General features: G+C 39.1%; 1 protein-coding gene across 5 annotated transcripts in view; it reads left to right on the top strand.

Moving 5' to 3' along the window:
• The window catches only part of slc8a2a (solute carrier family 8 member 2a), a 30,075-nt gene extending 11,668 nt beyond the window's left edge, over positions 1-18,407 (top strand). For 2 of the 5 annotated variants that reach the window (XM_008428354.2, XM_008428355.2), the window contains 13 exons: positions 5,749-6,163; positions 6,311-6,448; positions 6,686-6,913; positions 8,023-8,301; positions 9,185-9,619; positions 10,282-10,643; positions 11,992-12,095; positions 12,520-12,537; positions 13,721-13,833; positions 14,111-14,134; positions 14,594-14,693; positions 15,260-15,529; positions 15,839-18,407. In XM_008428354.2, coding sequence (XP_008426576.1) covers positions 5,816-6,163; positions 6,311-6,448; positions 6,686-6,913; positions 8,023-8,301; positions 9,185-9,619; positions 10,282-10,643; positions 11,992-12,095; positions 12,520-12,537; positions 13,721-13,833; positions 14,111-14,134; positions 14,594-14,693; positions 15,260-15,529; positions 15,839-16,215 — 2,796 coding nt within the window. In that variant the 5' untranslated portion in view covers positions 5,749-5,815 and the 3' untranslated portion in view covers positions 16,216-18,407. The remainder of the gene's footprint in view (positions 1-5,748; positions 6,164-6,310; positions 6,449-6,685; positions 6,914-8,022; positions 8,302-9,184; positions 9,620-10,281; positions 10,644-11,991; positions 12,096-12,519; positions 12,538-13,720; positions 13,834-14,110; positions 14,135-14,593; positions 14,694-15,259; positions 15,530-15,838) is intronic. The other 3 variants (XM_008428357.2, XM_008428358.2, XM_008428359.2) reach the window with 3 other exon arrangements.
• The last annotated feature ends 51 nt before the right edge of the window (positions 18,408-18,458 follow it).

Here is an 18,458-nt window from a genome sequence, read left to right as displayed (position 1 = left end):
TATATAGAAATAAATAACAATAGAAACTAAACTAAATCGCATTTATCGCAGTATTCAGTATTCAGGTTTGTGAAAAACATCCATCTCCATGACAACAAAAGAAAAAGAATATTTGATTTGTGTTTGATGTGTTTAGATGAGGCAGCAGCAGTCTCAAATAATTCATTAAAAGAGCCAACTGATGAGTATTAACATAATAACTAACTGTTAAGGCCACCATCTAAAAATGTACCAAGGTACTTGTACGTGACACAAAAGGAATAGATATCCTGCGGTATTTAGATGAATGCATCTATCAATAATGCATCCAACCCTTCCAGTACCGGATCTTATCAGCACGCACTTGTCCTCCATCACAGCCCTACTGATTGCTGCCGGTCATCTTTGAGGACCAATCTGGTGTCATCTATCAAAACAAATCTGTTTTTTACCCCTGTAGGTCTAATAACATACCAAGATCATCTGTGGAGTTTGAGGATAGCATTCTGATGGTAAAGATCACTGTAACATGTTTAAGCCTGTGGTGAATAGATTTTCCTTGTTGTTCAGGTTTCATTTGATTACAAAAGTTTATATAAAATCAGTTTATATAATGTTACTCCCTCATCAAAAACATACTTGGAGTGTTGCCTTGATTTAGAGAAATCACTGAATCTCCATGGCAACCATTCAGCTGTGCAAAATGCCTGGGTGAGCCGATCGACGCCTCGGAGCTGCGGTTCCGATTTTCCACATTACCGAGCACCTCTCCCCAAAGACTCCCCCACTCAGTTCCTTCAGACTAGCCAGCAGCAATTAGCAAACACCTGGTGGAACTGTGCATCTGCTGAGCTTATTATGTGAGCCACTTCTCAGTGCAACACTAGTATAAACATTATTAAACGTCTAAACATGATGTGAGGATGTCCTGAAGGCAGAGTTTCAGAAAGAGCAGGAGTTTTTAAAGAGAGATAATCAAAAGTGTTAAATTACCAAGTCAAATTTTTAAATCATATTTGATATATATAGCATTTTTATAACAACTGAAGTTAACACAGTTACTTGATTATGCTTCACATACTATATCTACTATGTGGCTGGTAAATATATAATACTTCCCCTTTAAAATTTGTTTCTGGTTTTCCACTAAACTGAAAAAAACAACAAACAAGTTGATTGTTTCAATATCAAACACTTCAATAATACTTCAAATGAGTTTTGTACTTAATTATTTTTATTTTATCTGCTTTTTTAAACTATTTTCACTCTATGCCTATCTTAGGTTATGAGCTGTATTGTTTTCAAAGTGTAACTTTTATTGGGTTTTATTGGTGAGCGACCCAACCCACTACAGTACAGCAGGTGTAAAATGGCCCTCTGCCTGAGGCCGTGGTAACCATAGCAGACCTTGGAAAGTGAAATGCGATGCAGCAAGCCCTCTGGGCTGTGTTTCTGAATCACAACTCTATAATGAGCTAGCTGAGCTCGAGCTGCATCAAAGATGCAAAACCTAAGTATCTGTTTCAATGCACACTTTGGTCTGGTGGAATAAAGACTGCAGCTCTGCAGCAAAACTCTGGAATCTTTCAAGCGTTGAGTTTAGTTAACATTTCCAGGATCCGCCAACCTTGCTCCATAATGTTCAGTCTGACTGTGTTTGATGTAATGTTTGAACCATTCAGCATGTTCTATGCACTTAAAGAATGCTTTTGCCATTCCCTTCACACATTTGTTTACCTAGTAAAAATCAATGTATTCATTAACAATTTTTTTCTTAAGTTGAATTATGTCAATATTCAGCATAGTAAGGTTGTGCAACATTAGGAAATAACACTATAGTGCTAATTTTATTAAGTAGTGCAATGATGTTATCAGGTGCAATAAGTCCATCTTTTCCCTGACTCGCTCTTTCTCAGCTGTCATCGTTGTGCATCAACTACTCTAAGCCAAAGCTTTGGACACTGAGCATGTTTTGCTGTGATTTTCCTGAATACTGAATAAGGTTTGGCATTTATCATATTGTTTATAATTTATTGTGATATATTTCTTCTGTATTTATCATGTAACAGAAGTTTAAAATGTGCATCATGGACTTTTGTTGTTTGTCAGCTGTGATTGTTCAGGTGAGCAGCTGGAAGTGAATAGATGAGCCTGGTGTGTTTATCTTCAGCTGTGCTGTATGAACACGTAGTTAGAACTGCCTGTTAAACTCTGTGATTGAGGTTAAATATTTACTCCCACAAACTTCTCACAATACTTTGTTACAATTTTGTTCCATTCTGCTGACAGGCCTAGTGTGACTGTGCCATGTTTGTAGTTAGTTTGCTCACACCGTCTCTGCCCATAATTTTCCTACTGGGCCGAGATCAGGGCTTTGTAAAACTGATTTTAAAACTTTTACTTTTTTTAAAACTAATCTGGTTGTAGCGTAATTGTCCACATGGAAGATCCATTAGTGCCCAAGCTTTTCAGCCTTTCAGCCTGTGTTGCTACAGATCTGGTTTTACAGTTGATAAAGAGTATCTCTTACCCCGATGAACCAGACTTGTGGAAGACCTCTGACATGTTTGTTGAATTCTTTAGTTTGTTTTTATTCTGGAACTTCACAAAAGGTAGCATTATGTTAGAGGTGCATCTGGTAATGTTCAAAACCACTTCCTTTCACTTTAAACCTCTGCTACGCTTGTTGATCTGTCACCTTGGGGAAATGGTGGTACAAGTTCGTCAGGTAATCGGTGGGTTGTCGGTTCGAGCCCCTGCTCCATCTGACTGTGTCGTGCCATTGGGCAAGACACTTCACTCGCCTTGATGGTGGTCAGAGGGCCTGATGGCGTAGGTGCACGGCAACTTCGCTTCTGTCAGATTGCTCCAGGTGTAGCTGTGGCTACAATTAGCATGTGAATGACTGAGTGTAGTGTGAAGAGCTTTGGAGTCTCTGGACTTGATAAAGTACAACACAAGTACAGCACTGCCAATTACTATTTACAATGACAGTAAAATACAAATATGTTTGTGAGTATACAGAGACAAAATTGAATAAAGGGGGTGTTTGGACTTTTGCAAACTTTTACTAGTTTTTCAGAACCTTGCCAACCTAATCAACTATGGGTCAGTTACTGTGTTAAGGCCAACAAAGTATTTCTGTCATCTATGCAACAGATGTGCCCTCATAAGTCATAAATCACTCATATTCATCTTTACTGTTACAAGCTTCAATTTTGTATTTTCTGTTGAAAACAATCTAAAGGGCCCCTTTTATATGTTGATCTGAGTCCTCACCGTGTTTTTACTGAAGCTACTTATGCTCATTAATACCCCGGGAAACGCTCGTGTAGATAAATGGATCTTTTTGGTATAACGGTTTCTTCTTCTTGAATCCAATTAATCTTTAAATAGTTATCCTGGGGTGACGCTTTCAAACATTTAATCTTTGTAATAATATTTACTGTACATATATATTGTATCTCATGGCTGATGTGTGAGTAAACTGTAGTTAAATTCAACTGAAACCAAAAAAGAAGAAGGATTGTGTTTAAATGGATCACACTGTGGTTTCAGACCTGCTTTCATGTTCTGAGATTTTCCTCTGCCTCTCTGATGCATGCTGCACTGCGAAGGCTTATCAGCTCAAAGTCTTTGCTGTTCGACTTTGAGAAACAGGTGCTGCATTTTTTTGTGACACGTTTAACATACCTTACAGTCACCATCAGTGAGCCTAATAAACACACAGACAATCTCTGGCTTTTCAATGGTAGCATACAAAAACTAGAAACAAACTTGGTCTTCAACACCACAATTCAATGGCAGATGACAGAGGGGATATTTTTTTCACTGTCAGACCTAGCCACAACAGGAAAATGTGACTGTTATTGTGGTACAGGGGGCAGGCACTGAAAGGAAACAGCCCTCTTGAAACAGCGTTGTGGAGATTGTTGGCCAGGCCAGTGGTTCAGCTGTCACTGCTGCTGGTCCCCAGGTGTTTTTCTTTTCCAACCAGAGAAATTGTTCACAGCCCACTGATAAACTGGAAATGTCAAAGACACACATATAAAGTAGGAATGCACCAATAAATTGGCCCAGATTTCTTTAATTTTGGGAGAATGGTGATCAGCCCATACTTATGTGAAGCCGATATCATCCACCGATTTAACTTTGTCTGCAAAGGTCTAAAAATCAACCACTGTTCTCTATTGCGGTTTGACTGACAGATCTGCCCACCAGGTCATGTTTGCACATTTGCAGTTAACAATAGTCACCTCACTTTTGCCATCTCAGCAAGAAAGTCGACAAAAAAAATTGGTACACGGTGGCCCACGAAAATGTAGCCCGCATTACTATAGTATTACTGGCGACCTTCCGTAAAGAAAGAAAGAACTTGAAATGCCAAAATCTTCACTCACTCTTTACAGAAAGCGCTGGAAATGATTCCCTTGTGCGTCAATACAGTTTTGGGCGTGCCTTAACCATCCATCCATCCATTTTCCTACACCCTTGTCCCTTGGTGGGGACAAGGGAGGGTTGCTGGTGCCCATCTCCAGCTAGCGTACCGGGCGAGAGGCGGGGTCACCCTGGACAGGTCGCCAGTCTGTCGCAGGGCAACACAGAGACACACAGGACACACAACCATGCACACACACACTCACACCTAGGGGCAATTTGGAGAGGCCAATTAACCTGACTGTCATGTTTTTGGACTGTGGGAGGAAACCGGAGTACCCGGAGAGAACCCACGCATGCACAGCCCGCCTGCCTTAACATATTGTCATATATGCGACGCAACTCTGGGGCACCAATGCTCTGAATTGCATTACGAATATTGTCTTTCAACTGCTGTAAAGTTTTCACTTTGAAAAGTGTACAAAAAAGTAAAAAGAAAAAGTAAAAAAAAAGTAGCCACTTTGGCAGGAAGGCGGGCCACTTTTTCGTGGGCCACCCCGTATCAGCCTAAACTAGAATCGGCAAGTCAGTTTTCTTAAAGATCGGTAATCGGCCAGAAAACTGCAGTTGGTGCACCCGTAATGTAAACTTATTAAATTCTAAAAATATATGTTTGAAATGCTGCATAATGTATCCTGATCGTTGCAAGTGACACGTCTGTTCCCTTATTTCTTTTGCCGCAGGTTCCTAACCTGATTGACCTCTAGTTCTCCTCACTGACTACAGTGAATCAACAGGAGTGTGTCTTTTGATTGCTTTTTCTGACACATTTCTGTTGAGTCTCAAACAGACATGATTAATGTTTTTGCAGAATTAGTCTTTCTGCCTGTTTAATTACCAACCAGTCCAGCTTTATCTCCCACTGGTTAACAGGGGGTGAAATTTCTTCTTCAGCTTCTATTTAGCAGGATAAAACTCCTTGAGATCAAAAATCTCTTTTACAAGATTATTTTTGAAATGAAACTCATAATTTTCCAAGGTTTTTGTTGTTAATTTATAACTATATTCATAATAGACTGTTTATTAAGTGTTTTTTTTTTGCTTCTAGGTTAAATTTAATCACAATCAGATTTGATAAAAAATTATCCACTTGTCCAGTCCTGACCTGGAACTCATTTACTTTTTACCTGGATCAAACGGTTAAGCTGAATAAATACAACATAGATGAAATTTTCTTACACTTTATAGAACGCCGTCAACATTTGGACATTGGCCGATTCAAAAGGGAAAAAAGTACCTGAATTTCATATTTCACTAAATCTTAAAGTTTATTCAGTCTTCAGTTGGGCTGATAAACTGTTGAGCTCCTTTGTCTTGTCTCTGTTTCTCTAGGACCAACCCAGCTGCCAGCCCCCCAGTGAACTCTGACCCCCCAGGTGCCATCTGACTCAGGGATACGATGGGACTCCTCTCCTTTCACCACGGCCCACTCTTCTTCGTCTTCTTTTTCCTCCTCCTCCTGTGCTACCCCTGCATTTCCATCAGGCCTCAAGTTCTCGAGCGATCGTCTGCGTCTGAACAACCTGAGTCTTCTGACAACTCCACAGAGTCTGAAAAGAGGACATGTACAGGTGTCGTGGTGTGTAAACCCGGCATCCTGCTGCCAGTCTGGGAGCCTCTCAACCCTCCAGTTGGGGAACAAGCAGGGAGGGCGATTGTGTACTTCCTTTCTCTCATGTACATATTCCTTGGAGTATCCATCATTGCAGACCGCTTCATGGCATCCATAGAAGTCATTACATCTCAGGTATCATCACTCTCTTTAATATTTAGAACCTGTTAGACTCAGACTCGTTATGCACAGCATCCAGTTTGTGCTCTGTGATTGTGTCTATGACTCACCAGATTTCTCTGTGTTTCATGTGAATATTATATCCTGAAACGACCAAATCAGGAGAAGGAGGTGACCATTACCAAACCTGATGGGGAAACCACGGTGAAAACCGTGCGGGTCTGGAATGAAACCGTGTCCAACCTGACACTCATGGCCCTGGGCTCCTCCGCACCAGAGATCCTGCTCTCTGTTATTGAGGTACTCTCTTCCATCTGCTATAAACACAAGCAAAAAACACTGCCTGTGAAAGTGCAAAATGAGTAAAAAATTTTATTTCTCTAGTTATTTAAACAAATATGTAGGTAAATTGGATAAAAAAGTTGACTCTTATGATGACCTACTTTTTGAAATTCATTGTAAAACATTTAAAGATATTTGTACCAACTGCAAAGGTTCAGAAACGTTCAACGTTCTGCTCTTGTTTCCCTTGTACAGGTGTGTGGGCACAACTTCAATGCCGGGGAGCTCGGCCCAGGCACCATAGTGGGAAGTGCGGCCTTTAACATGCTTGTGATAATTGGTCTGTGTGTGTCAGTAATTCCAGATGGACAGTCTCGCAAGATCAAACACCTGCGAGTGTTTTTTATCACAGCTTTCTGGAGCATCTTTGCATACATTTGGCTCTACCTCATTCTGGCCGTCATCTCCCCAGGGATTGTTGAGGTAGGTCTCCGTTCTACCCGTTATCCTCAACTACAACCCAGATTCAACAGTCAGGACCAAATAACTTCTCAAACGCAGTCTCAAAATATCCAATGAAGACATTTCACTCACTAAAAGTAAAGATTTTACACAGTAATTTTTTTTGTACATCTGATCGACTTTGATCATCTGACTACTTGGGAACACTCTTAAAGCAAGTGAAATTTTATTCGTAGATAGTCAGTTGATCCTGTTGTTTACAATAAAAACCCAAGACAGTGACATCGTGTCAAAATTGTGATATTCTGTCCCGATGCAGCAGAACATCAGGACAGAACAGAATCACATCAAAAGCAACACACATAATTATAAAACATTAGAGGATTTGATGTTGCACAAAATTATTCATTTCCTTATGCTTAAATTTTTGTAACATATATTTTTCAAACACAAACATGAAAAAAGAGAAGAGCTCCAACTTTAAAAAAATTAATTCAATGTAATTGAATTAAGTTTATTTAATTTTGTTTGTGTAACGTAACATCTTAATAAACTTAATATATTCAGTTGGATACATCTAATTTGGTTACTACTAACAAATTAACAAATTATTTTTAATTTGGATAACCTGATTTCCTTTTTGAGTGACAATCAACAGTGACTTCCTGTTTTCAATTCAGTATATAATACTGAACACCGGGAACTAACATATTTTGTTGGTTGTCAAAGTAAATTTTTTCTGTACATCTCATACAAACAAGTAAAAGATAAAATAAACCAGATTGAAGCTGGATATCATTTGAAAGAATATTGAAAATAAATAACAGTAGAAGAGATCCAATGTCTTTTGGTGTGACAATGTGTAAAATTTAAAATCTCTGCTTAAAAAACTAAAAAAGGGGACGCATTAAGGTCATAACTGTAAATGTGAGCAATGACCACTAACTTATACACAAAATGTCATTATACGAACAAATTAAATAATTGTAGTTATCACAGGAGTTGAGTTAGATTTTTCTTTGTAAATAGTCCACCCTGTCGATCCCCAGTAAAACATTATGTGACTTCACATAAGGAACAAGTACAATACATTTACAGCATAGATAACCTAATCTTGTCTGTGTCTCCAGGTTTGGGAAGCTGTAGTAACACTGCTGTATTTTCCCATCTGTGTGATGTTGGCTTGGATCGCTGACCGCCGCCTGCTCTTTTACAAATACATGCATAAGAGATACCGTGCCGACAAGAGGCATGGGATTGTGGTGGAAATGGAGGGGGACGATTCCCCCAAAGGCATTGATGTTATCATGGACGGAAAGCTGTCAGACGGCAGTCCAGGCCCTGGAAACTCCTCTAGTGTGACGGTGTCCGTGCAGACAGGCAGTGAGCTGGACCATAACAAAGATGAGGTAAGACATGTAGATCATGGAAAGAGGCAAGATTGAAACTGGGATGGTGTTACGTCTCAGTAAATGCTAGTTTGCTCTGTTTGTTGTAGCTAGGGCCATGAGAAAATTTTAAAAGACAGCTTATTAACCCTTTCATGCATAGTGGTCACTACAGTGGACATCTGTCTAAAAGCCATTTTCTTGTGCTTCTTGTGGATTTTTATGTTAAAAATGCACACAGACCACTGAAGTGGACACCAATGCATCTTAAAATACACCATCAACTACTGGCCATCAGCTGCAAATGCAAGAAATTATTTTGTTAAATCCAATATGACCGACAGACAAAAAAAGCATGCCAACCGACCCGGTCCCTCCTCCTCGACTCTGGCAGGTAAAAAAATATTGTGACATCAGATAACCCCTAAAGTACAATACTACTGATGTATTTATCAAATAACTTTATATTTGGAGAAAATTACAATTGATCACCTAAAAAGATAAAATAAATATCTTTATTAACAAAAAAATTGTCCTACATTTTTTTATGCCTTAAGAAAATAAAAAAAAATGGAAAAAAGTCTGACACAAACAATCGCAATTCATGCATGAAAGGGTTAACATGTAAAATATGAGAGGCATATGTCTGCCATCAAAGTTAGCTTGATGATCTGAAATCTAAAAGGCGACAGAAAAGCATAAGCACGCCAAAAAACACTGTACAAAAAGCACTGTAAATCTTCTCATTTTGCTCTTATACAACCATGTGGGTGGTAACATTATCTAGAAGGTTATAGCAGAACTTCAAGTACAGTTATTAAAGTATTTCTACTTGACTCCAGGAAGCTCCCAGATCTCTTCTGCTACAGTTTTTCACTTACAGCCTGTTTCCTCCCTTGGACAGGTAGTCCGCATCTTGAAAGATCTGAAGGAGAAGCATCCAGATAAAGACCTGGACCAGCTGATCGAGATGGCCAACTACTCTGCCCTGGTCCACCAGAAGAAGAGTCGTGCCTTTTATCGTGTCCAAGCAACACGGAGGATGATCGGTGCTGGAAACATCTTAAAGAAGCACGCAGCAGATCAGAAGCGGCGCGCGCTGGGACAGGATGCGGACAAAGCGACGTGCTCACATATCTGTTTTGAAAGTGTCCAGTACCAATGCACGGAGAACTGCGGCTCTGTGACCCTTTGGGTGGTCCTCGATGGAGGCACAGGCCAAAACACGTTCTACGTGGATTACTGTACAGAAAACGGATCTGCCAACGCTGGATCAGACTATGAGTTTAACAAGGGAACTCTGACATTCAAACCAGGGGAAACCCGAAAAGAGATCAAGGTGAAAAGATGTTATTAAGTTATTTTTGCATTTCCTGTTTCTCCACTGAAACTTTTTTAACCATTAGTCAAAGTCTTAGAGTAATCAGAATCTGTTTATTTGCCAAGTTTGTGCACACAATGAAGACATTAGATTTTGATTTCACTTTGCTCTCAGTGAGGACATTTTGGATAGAAATGTATAGAAAGGGCAATAAAAAGAAAATATACATTTTGTAAATATGTTAACATGCATGTTTTTTACAAACAGGAAGAGAAGCTTGACTCAAATCTGAGTCTTATTGATGTTGGCACTCTGATTGCTGGGTGTTCATCAGAAAGACGCATCAGAGGCGACTGTCCCACATATTATCCATCTAATACCATACTGTCAAAACATAGTGACAGTTTCAACAAATATGTAAAAAACGTTTGATAAAAGTTACATACCAGAGCTTCAAATAAGTACATTTTTCAATGAAATTTCAATTTAAAGGTTTGGGCCTATATCTGTGTTTGAAAGCTGATACAAATATCTGTGTTTTAGTGGCAACAGGTTCTTTATTTGCTTTGTAAATTAAAAGCAGAGCCTTAAACTCATTCAGCCTGCAGATGTGTTTGTGTTTAAATCGTCACTTGGCATCTAGAGGGAAACGTAATGGATCAACGCTGCTTTCTCTGCAGGTGGGGATTTTGGATGACGACATCTTTGAAGAGGATGAACATTTCTTTGTGCATCTTCAGAATCTGAGGTTAGAGGAGGGAGGGAGCGAAGGGACTGGTTCTCCGCCCAAGGCCAGACTGGTGGAACCTCTGCTGGCCACAGTTACTATACTGGACGATGACCATGCTGGGATCTTTACCTTTGGGCAGCAGGTGCTGCGAGTGAGCGAGAGCACCGGTGTGCTGACAGTGACCGTGTTGAGGAACTCGGGCTCCAGGGGCACAGTAGCTGTGCCGTACCATACTGAGGATGGTAGTGCCAAGGCTGGAGTGGACTATGAGGAGGCCAGAGGGGAAGTGGAATTCACCAATGAACAGACAAGGTGAGGTGCAGTATGTGGACAGGGCTGAGCAGCGCCACACGAGATTGTGATTAACAGCATTAAGGGTAACACTTTATTTGAAGGAGTGTTCATAAGACTGACATGACACCGTCATAAATATGATATAACATCTGTTATGAACATGAAGGGGTCTTTATGAATGTCTGTGACTGTTGTCATGAAGTGTTACTTGGTACATAATGACACTTTTAATGCAAAGTTGTGCAAAAAATTGCATTAAAAGGCCATTAAAAGAGCCAAGGTTGCTTTATTTGGTAAATGGTGACACTTTAGTGCAAAGTTGTCACTTTTAATTGAGTTTTAGTGCAACTTTTAAAGCAACTTTGCATTAGAAGTGCCATTATTAACTGAATGACAACAGTCATAGACATTCTTAAAGACTTCTACATGTTCATGACGGCTATGTTATGCCATTTAAGACAGTGTCGTGTCAGTCTTATGTACACCCTATCAAATAAAGTGTTACCACATTAAGACCCTCCTCCTGGCTCTGATTGGTTGTTTGCAGTTAGCACTGGGAGCACAGATAAACCAGTCATTTATCTGCTGTAGTTATGTCGTATTTATTTATTTAAAGAAGAGTCAGAAGAGTCACATATTCCTGTCTTCTTCAACTGGCACTTAGAAAAGTATTCATAGCTCTCCTTCTGAAAGAAAAAATTTTTTTCAACCTCAACACATTCCCTCAGACCAGGAATGTTGAAATGTGAAGTCGAGGTTTAAATAAAGTCATATTTTCACATTTATTTGATTATTCAACATATTTTTTGGAAGATATTTAGTGTTGCTGGGCTGTTAACACTATTTATGTCTTATAATTCATATAAAATAGTTTCCCTTTTGTCCTACATAACGCACAGACTGAACACGTTTGGATGTCTGTTGGAAGTCTGAACTGGTTTGGGCTCAGAGAAAAGGGACATTAGAGCCTTTCTGAAAGGAGGCTGTGGGTCATCAGCCTTCACTGTAGGAGGTCCGATTAGACAGAACTACCCGATGATTTGACACCTACGGATAATCCTGACTGATTAGTTGGGGGAAACTTCAGTCGCCGCATGTAAACTGACAGATCTTTTTCACATTAAATTTTTAGGCTGCATAAGCTGTGTTTGTACATGGATAAACTGAACACATAGTAATGGATGTCTTTGTAACATCAACAGGTTGATTCTTTAAAGAGAAAGTATGATAGCGTGGGCTCGTATTTGGAACATAACTGTTTTTATATTCTGTGTTCACGTTTCTGACACGTACTGCTGTCGTGTTCACACAAGTATTTAATTTGCCTTTTAATGAAAGAAATATCTGTGTTCTTGAACATTTCTAGTCAGTCATTACAGATATGCATTTTAAATGTGGAGGAGTACGAAAAGCAGGAAAACTTCTTCGTTGTGCTTGAAGACCCCAAGTGGCTGAAGAGAGGAATTTCTGGTGAGTCTACAAGCAGTTTCACTTTCATACCTGTCACCTGTAATTTTCTACCTGTGGCCTTTAAGTGGTTTTAAAACCTATGAAGCAGACAGACAAGCAAGTTTTTCTTTTTACACAATAGGTGTAAGTAGAATGACGCAGCACCAAGATCACTGCTCAGCTGTGCGTGTGTGGAGCTGCCTGCACACGTCAGAGCCAGTAACTTAATATCAACATGTGCTGCAGCGTTTATGAACGTAGTGACTGTTTCTGTAACCCCACTATTGGATGCTGGAGGAACTGTGAGGGAAAAATATAGTCATTTTGTAGTAGAGTAGCAGTAAAGTTGGAGCTGTTAATTAGGCTTGAGCATCCAGGAAATATATATATATATTCTATTTCAATGTCTATTATGTATTGAGTAATTGTCTGTTTCTCTTCATAGCTCTACTACTGAACCAGGGTAAGATTTTGGGGGACAAGTTGAGATGTGGGTGTTAAAGGGAGCCTTTGCAGCTTTTAAAAAGTACCGTATTTTTCAGACTATAAGCCGCTACTTTTCCCCCACGCTTTGAACCATGCGGCTTATAGCCCGGTGTGGCTTTTCTGTGGATTTTCCTTCAACCACCAGAGGGCGCTTTAGCAGGAAGTGAATCATTGGAAGTCAAAATTGGAAGTCAAACAAGAAAGTGCTCATTTTCATTTAGAACAAGCACATGCTAGCAGCAGGCACGACGGATGAATGTTTTCAAACTCATATGATGCAACTTTTAAGTTGAAGGCTATCGATCTGGTAGTACAGATCGATAGCAGCGGAGATACCCGCGGCTTATAGCCTGGTGCGGCTTGTACGTTTCCAGTTTTTTTGCTTTGTTTTTTTTACTTTGTAGGTGCGGCTTTGTAAGGTGTGCTCTATAGTCCGGAAAATACGGTATTATAATATTGTACAACTTTGATGGTCACAGATAAAGCAGTTTGCTCTTTAACTATCAACAACAATGTTACATTTCAGTTCCGTTTAATTATGTAGCACCAATTCACAACAATATCGCCTCTAATTTCAATTCAGTCACACATGCATCCCAGTTAATTCTAATTATCCAACAGTACAGTAATCTCAGTTCATTGTTTAAAGTATCTTGAAAAGTTTCTACCTATTGCATCTAGCCATCGACTCGAACACGGTTCTACTTGAAAATTAAACAAACTGGAAATTGTTGCTGTTGTTTTTGATAGACCTGTCGTCTCGGCAAGAACATTTTTAAGGGAACTCAAAAAAGGCAGTTCTTGTTGGTGACCAGGATTTAAAGTGCTTGTGTCCACTAAACAGTCCCTTCATCTCAGGCGGTTCAATTATCTCTGAAAATCACGAGCAAAGTTTATAATAAAAATTCTGTCAAACCAGATACATCTCCCAATCCTTCCAACATTAACCTAGAAATCCAGTTAATGCTACAAAGGCGCCTTTCAGTGTTACGGGTGTGTGTGTGCATGTGTGTGTGCGTGTGTGTGCGTGCGTGCGTGTGTGCGTGTGCATGTACATGGGATTTTTGTTTGCTGTGTTCCTCAGGCTTCAGCACAAAGAGGTTTAACGTGCGTTTGTTTTATTAATGATATAGTAGATTAACGTCTGTACCCTCTAAAAGGTAATCCAACTCCTGAGGAGGAAGAGGCCAGGAGGATTTCTGAGATGGGCAAACCTATTCTAGGAGAGCACAGCAGACTAGAAGTCATCATACAAGAAGCCTGTGATTTTAAGGTGTGCGCCTCGTAGAAAAAGATTATTCTCCTCTTGATTTAACTACATAGATATATAACATATTTTAAGATGACTTGGGTCAATATTCTAACATGTACTCAACAAAATACATGTTGAGTATGTATCCATGTTTCATACATTTAGTAGTAGTGGAGACTTGGACTTTATCAATACATCAGGAGGACAGCCATTAAGCTTGGCTGTCCTCCAAGCTTAATGTCTTGGAGGACAGCCTGTCTTGCTTCATTAACAATGTGATTCTCTCCATATCCATCAGACTCCCAATGGAGTCATAGACCAGGTACAGTTCCTACAGTTTGTGTTACCAGAATAAATTTATGCTTTTATCTAAAGTGCCTTGCAAAAGTATTCATTTTATGAGCGTAATTTAATCTCTGAATATGTAAAGTTTGAAAACTATAAATCAGTTTTATTTCGCTTCACGATCACACATTACTTTCTGTCACAAAAAATCCAAATGAAGTGCATTGAGCAATACTGTGGCAACATGTGAAAAGGTTCACTGACTACTTTTGCGAGGCTCCTGTATTCTGTTTCATTGTGGTTGCACAGTACGTTGCTTCTGTGTGCTGCGTGCGCTTTAGAGCATAAATGGAGCAGATTTATTAATGTTTGCTCAGCTTTTTATGTTAACTGTATAACTAGTAGGCCAAAAGGATGAAATGGAAGCTCATCTGTTGCTTCACCTCAGTGTGAGTTATGATTAATATTTCCTAACCTGTTTCATTTCTGGTGCCAGAACACTGTGGATCAACTCCTCCAGGACACAAATCTAGCAGAAGTGATTGGGACTCACTCATGGAAAGAGCAGTTCATTGGAGCAGTCACAGTGAGCGCAGGTCAGTGGAAGTTTGAACTTAAATGTTTTGTTTTTTGTGTGTCGGTTATATTTAACCAACACATCTATGCATATTTGAATATGAGGAAAACAGTAAAACATTTAGTGTTTTCATCACTAAATGTACTGTTTGTATCCAGGACATCTTCTAACTGCTGTTGAAATTCTGTTTAACTTTAGTATCCTGACAGAAAATGTGAACTATCACATTCACTATCACATTTCACCATGATGTTCATAAAAAAAAATCGCAAATTAAAATACTAGGTTATTATAATGTGACAAAATTGTGGATAATTAAAACAAAAGGTGCTTCAAAACAGTATTAAGTTTCAGGATGTGTTTACTTATGCAACTGTTCCTTTACAAATTTTTTAGTTGACTTTCAAAGTATAAATGTGTGGGAATCATTTTGAAATGATGTATCCATGTTTCATACATTTAGTAGTAGTGGAGACTTGGACTTTATTAATACATCAGACCACAACTACTACTACTTTCTGTTTTAGTAAGGGTTCATTTATGTCTGTTTGCTCCCAGCTTCATCATTGTGTCTTCTTCAAACAGGTGATGATGACGAGGAGGGACAGGAGCAAAGAACGCCCAACTGCTTTGACTATTTTATGCACATACTTTGCGTTTTCTGGAAAATCTTATTTGCTTTTGTCCCGCCCACCGAGTACTGGAACGGCTGGGCGTGCTTTATTGTGTCCATCTCTGTCATCGGCCTCCTAACCGCCATCATCGGAGACCTGGCGTCGCATTTTGGCTGCACTGTTGGCCTCAAAGACTCTGTGACTGCTGTGGTCTTTGTGGCGCTGGGGACTTCACTTCCTGGTACATTCACTCTCATTCTGGCAAACTTTACTTGACCTGATAGTCCAGCATTTTTGAAGTGAGGTTCTGTTGAAAGGTTACAAGCCACGGTTACAGAAAGGAGGATCAAAAATAATAATAATAAATACCCCAATCAAATCAACAAAAATAAGAACAAAAGTCTACTTGGAAATAATTGTAATATTTTTGACAGAATCACATTGAACAATCTATTATGCCTGTTCTTAATTGTTTTCCACTTGAAAAGCAAAAAAACAACCAAATTAACTGATTTTAAATAATACTTCTCTATGTTTTTCATCCTTTCAGACACCTTTGCCAGTAAAGTGGCTGCCACTCAGGACCAGTATGCAGACGCGTCCGTGGGGAACGTGACGGGAAGCAACGCAGTCAACGTGTTTCTGGGCATTGGCCTGGCCTGGTCCGTGGCTGCGGTATACTGGGAGGTGAAAGGGAAGGTCTTCCGCGTCGACCCTGGTTCCCTGGCCTTCTCGGTCACACTCTTCACTATTTTTGCGTTCTTCAGCATGGGTGTGCTGATGCTACGCAGGAGGCCGTCCATAGGAGGCGAACTCGGCGGTCCGAGGATTTCCAAGGTCCTCACCTCGCTGCTCTTCTTCGGACTCTGGTTCCTGTACATCCTCTTCTCCAGCCTGGAGGCCTATTGCCATATACAAGGATTCTGAGAGAGTCATAAGGTCACACTTACAGACACGGAACTGTGACAGTAACTACCAATAGGAATCCATCACCCTCACCGTTTGACTCCTGCTGCCATGGTTCAAAACATATACACAACGTGTGACTGTTCCAGTCAGTAGGACTCTTTGTCACAATACAACTTCATTTCTTTTAAATATATTAGATTATAGTTAACTGCACTATGCATGAAGGGTATAGGCAGACAAATATTTCTGATCATTAAAATAATGCTTTTAATTCACATCCAGACATAAAGTTGGGCATTGTCTCCACTCACACGTACAAAGCCAAGGACTCTGGTAACATGTAAAATGTGGTTTGCACAGAGCATGAATTCAGTGCAGATCGGATTATTTACGTTGTATCCAAACAATGAGCATTGTTTCAAGGCACTTTACAAGATAAACATCCAATTTATATACAGAAATGTACGGAAGCCCTGAAAGGCAATCGGAAATAAATTGTTTTTTTGAAGATCCATTTTCTAAATCTGACCAAATTTTCTTTTTCTCTTGACTTTAAAAGTCAAGTGGAAGTGAAAAAGTCTTTTGGGGGAAGAGGGGTTCGCATGGAATGTTTATATGCAGTCATTTCAATCAAATCATGTAGACAGAGACAAATTTAATTACAAATATTCTTATGCACGATAGAAACCAGTGATTATGTAAGAGAAACATTCGTAGCTAATGATAATCAAAGAGAAATGGCTTGATTAAAAGTCCAAGGCTTTTGCCAAAAGAAGACATCCTAATTGATCCATGATGGGAATCTAATCACGACCGATCAGAAGTTCTTGTATTTTGAAACATTCCTAATGACTCTACGGAAATACAGTAGCTGAGAACAGACAGCACAGGAAAATCGGGTTTGAACCATTCATTTCATGCAGATGCAGCCTGTTTGGAAGAGTTTCTCACTCTGAACGGATCCTTATTAAGAACTGGATCTTTGAGGAATACATTTACACAACATGTATTTCACTGGATTCAATCAGGGGCTAAAAGAAAGTAAACAACTACAGGTAAAGTTAAAAGATGTGAAGTTCATCACTTTCTCAGGCTGCAAGACTCTGACGCTGCTCACAACCATTAATAAGCTACTTGGTTCATACATGCAAGTGTATTTCATTTCACAGTCAGGGTGGGAACACATGTACCTGTAGAAATGGCAAGAAGAAAATGCACCCTCTAAAGTCTGTGGCTTTCCACTCCAAAAACACTGGACAGTCCAGTGTTTTGTTTTCTAATTCACTTTATTTGCTACACATTGCACCAATTATACATTAAAAGCCTATAAATGATAGAGGGTGTACTTTTTAAATTATGATTGTAAACTCAGTCATCTGCATTCACTCATCATGTATGTCATTAATACTGAGCTTTAAAGTATGTATTTGAACTATTTTTTTTCAAGGGTGGAATAATTCTACAAAAAAAATGTAACAATAAAAAAAGGACTAGGTGCCCAAGTTTTAATTGATTGTGGATTTTTCTTAAACCACACTGGTCATGAATATGAAAACAAGCTCAAATATATTCATACACCCTAAGTAATATATGAATGAATGTCCCAGTCTTGGTGTCCCTCAGCCTGAATTATTTTCTTTATCTGATGCTAAATTTGACCGGCCCTTTGCGCAACTATACAAATAAAAAAATGTGCAGAATATTTAAAAGATGGGTGAAGCCAAGAAAAACCAATACATGTAAATTAATTCTACAATTTCTTGTAAAAAGAACTGTAAAATAAATGGTGACCCAGAGCAGAATAATAATGATTTATATGATTTATACATGTAAAAGTCTGACTGTCTCTACATATCCACTGATCTATTATTTATACCCACTTATTAAAACTAAGATGGAAATAAAGAGTTAATTTATTCTGAAATTATTTCATGGTTGTTCTCAAATCATCTTTGTCCACAGCAATGATATTCTTAATTGTTTTTGATAATCATAGGTTATTTATATTTAGCAACTTATTCCCTTCAACTCTCCATTTATTGGAAGCAACTGATTCAATGAAATGTCTATCTGCAGAGATACAGATGTCAGCTGACCAAGCAGCAAATGAACTGGTATCTGGCGCCATCTTGTGTAAATTACAAGCAACTGCAGCATAATGATAGCTAGATAGATAGATAGATAGATAGATAGATAGATAGATAGATAGATAGATATAGATAGATAGATAGATAGATAGATAGATAGATAGATAGATAGAT

The sequence above is a fragment of the Poecilia reticulata genome, linkage group LG14, assembly GCF_000633615.1.
Source record: "Poecilia reticulata strain Guanapo linkage group LG14, Guppy_female_1.0+MT, whole genome shotgun sequence".
NCBI classification, from domain to species: Eukaryota; Metazoa; Chordata; class Actinopteri; order Cyprinodontiformes; family Poeciliidae; genus Poecilia; species Poecilia reticulata.
The sequence above is the reverse complement of the archived record's forward strand: the minus strand, read 5'-3'. Positions and strand labels throughout refer to the sequence as shown.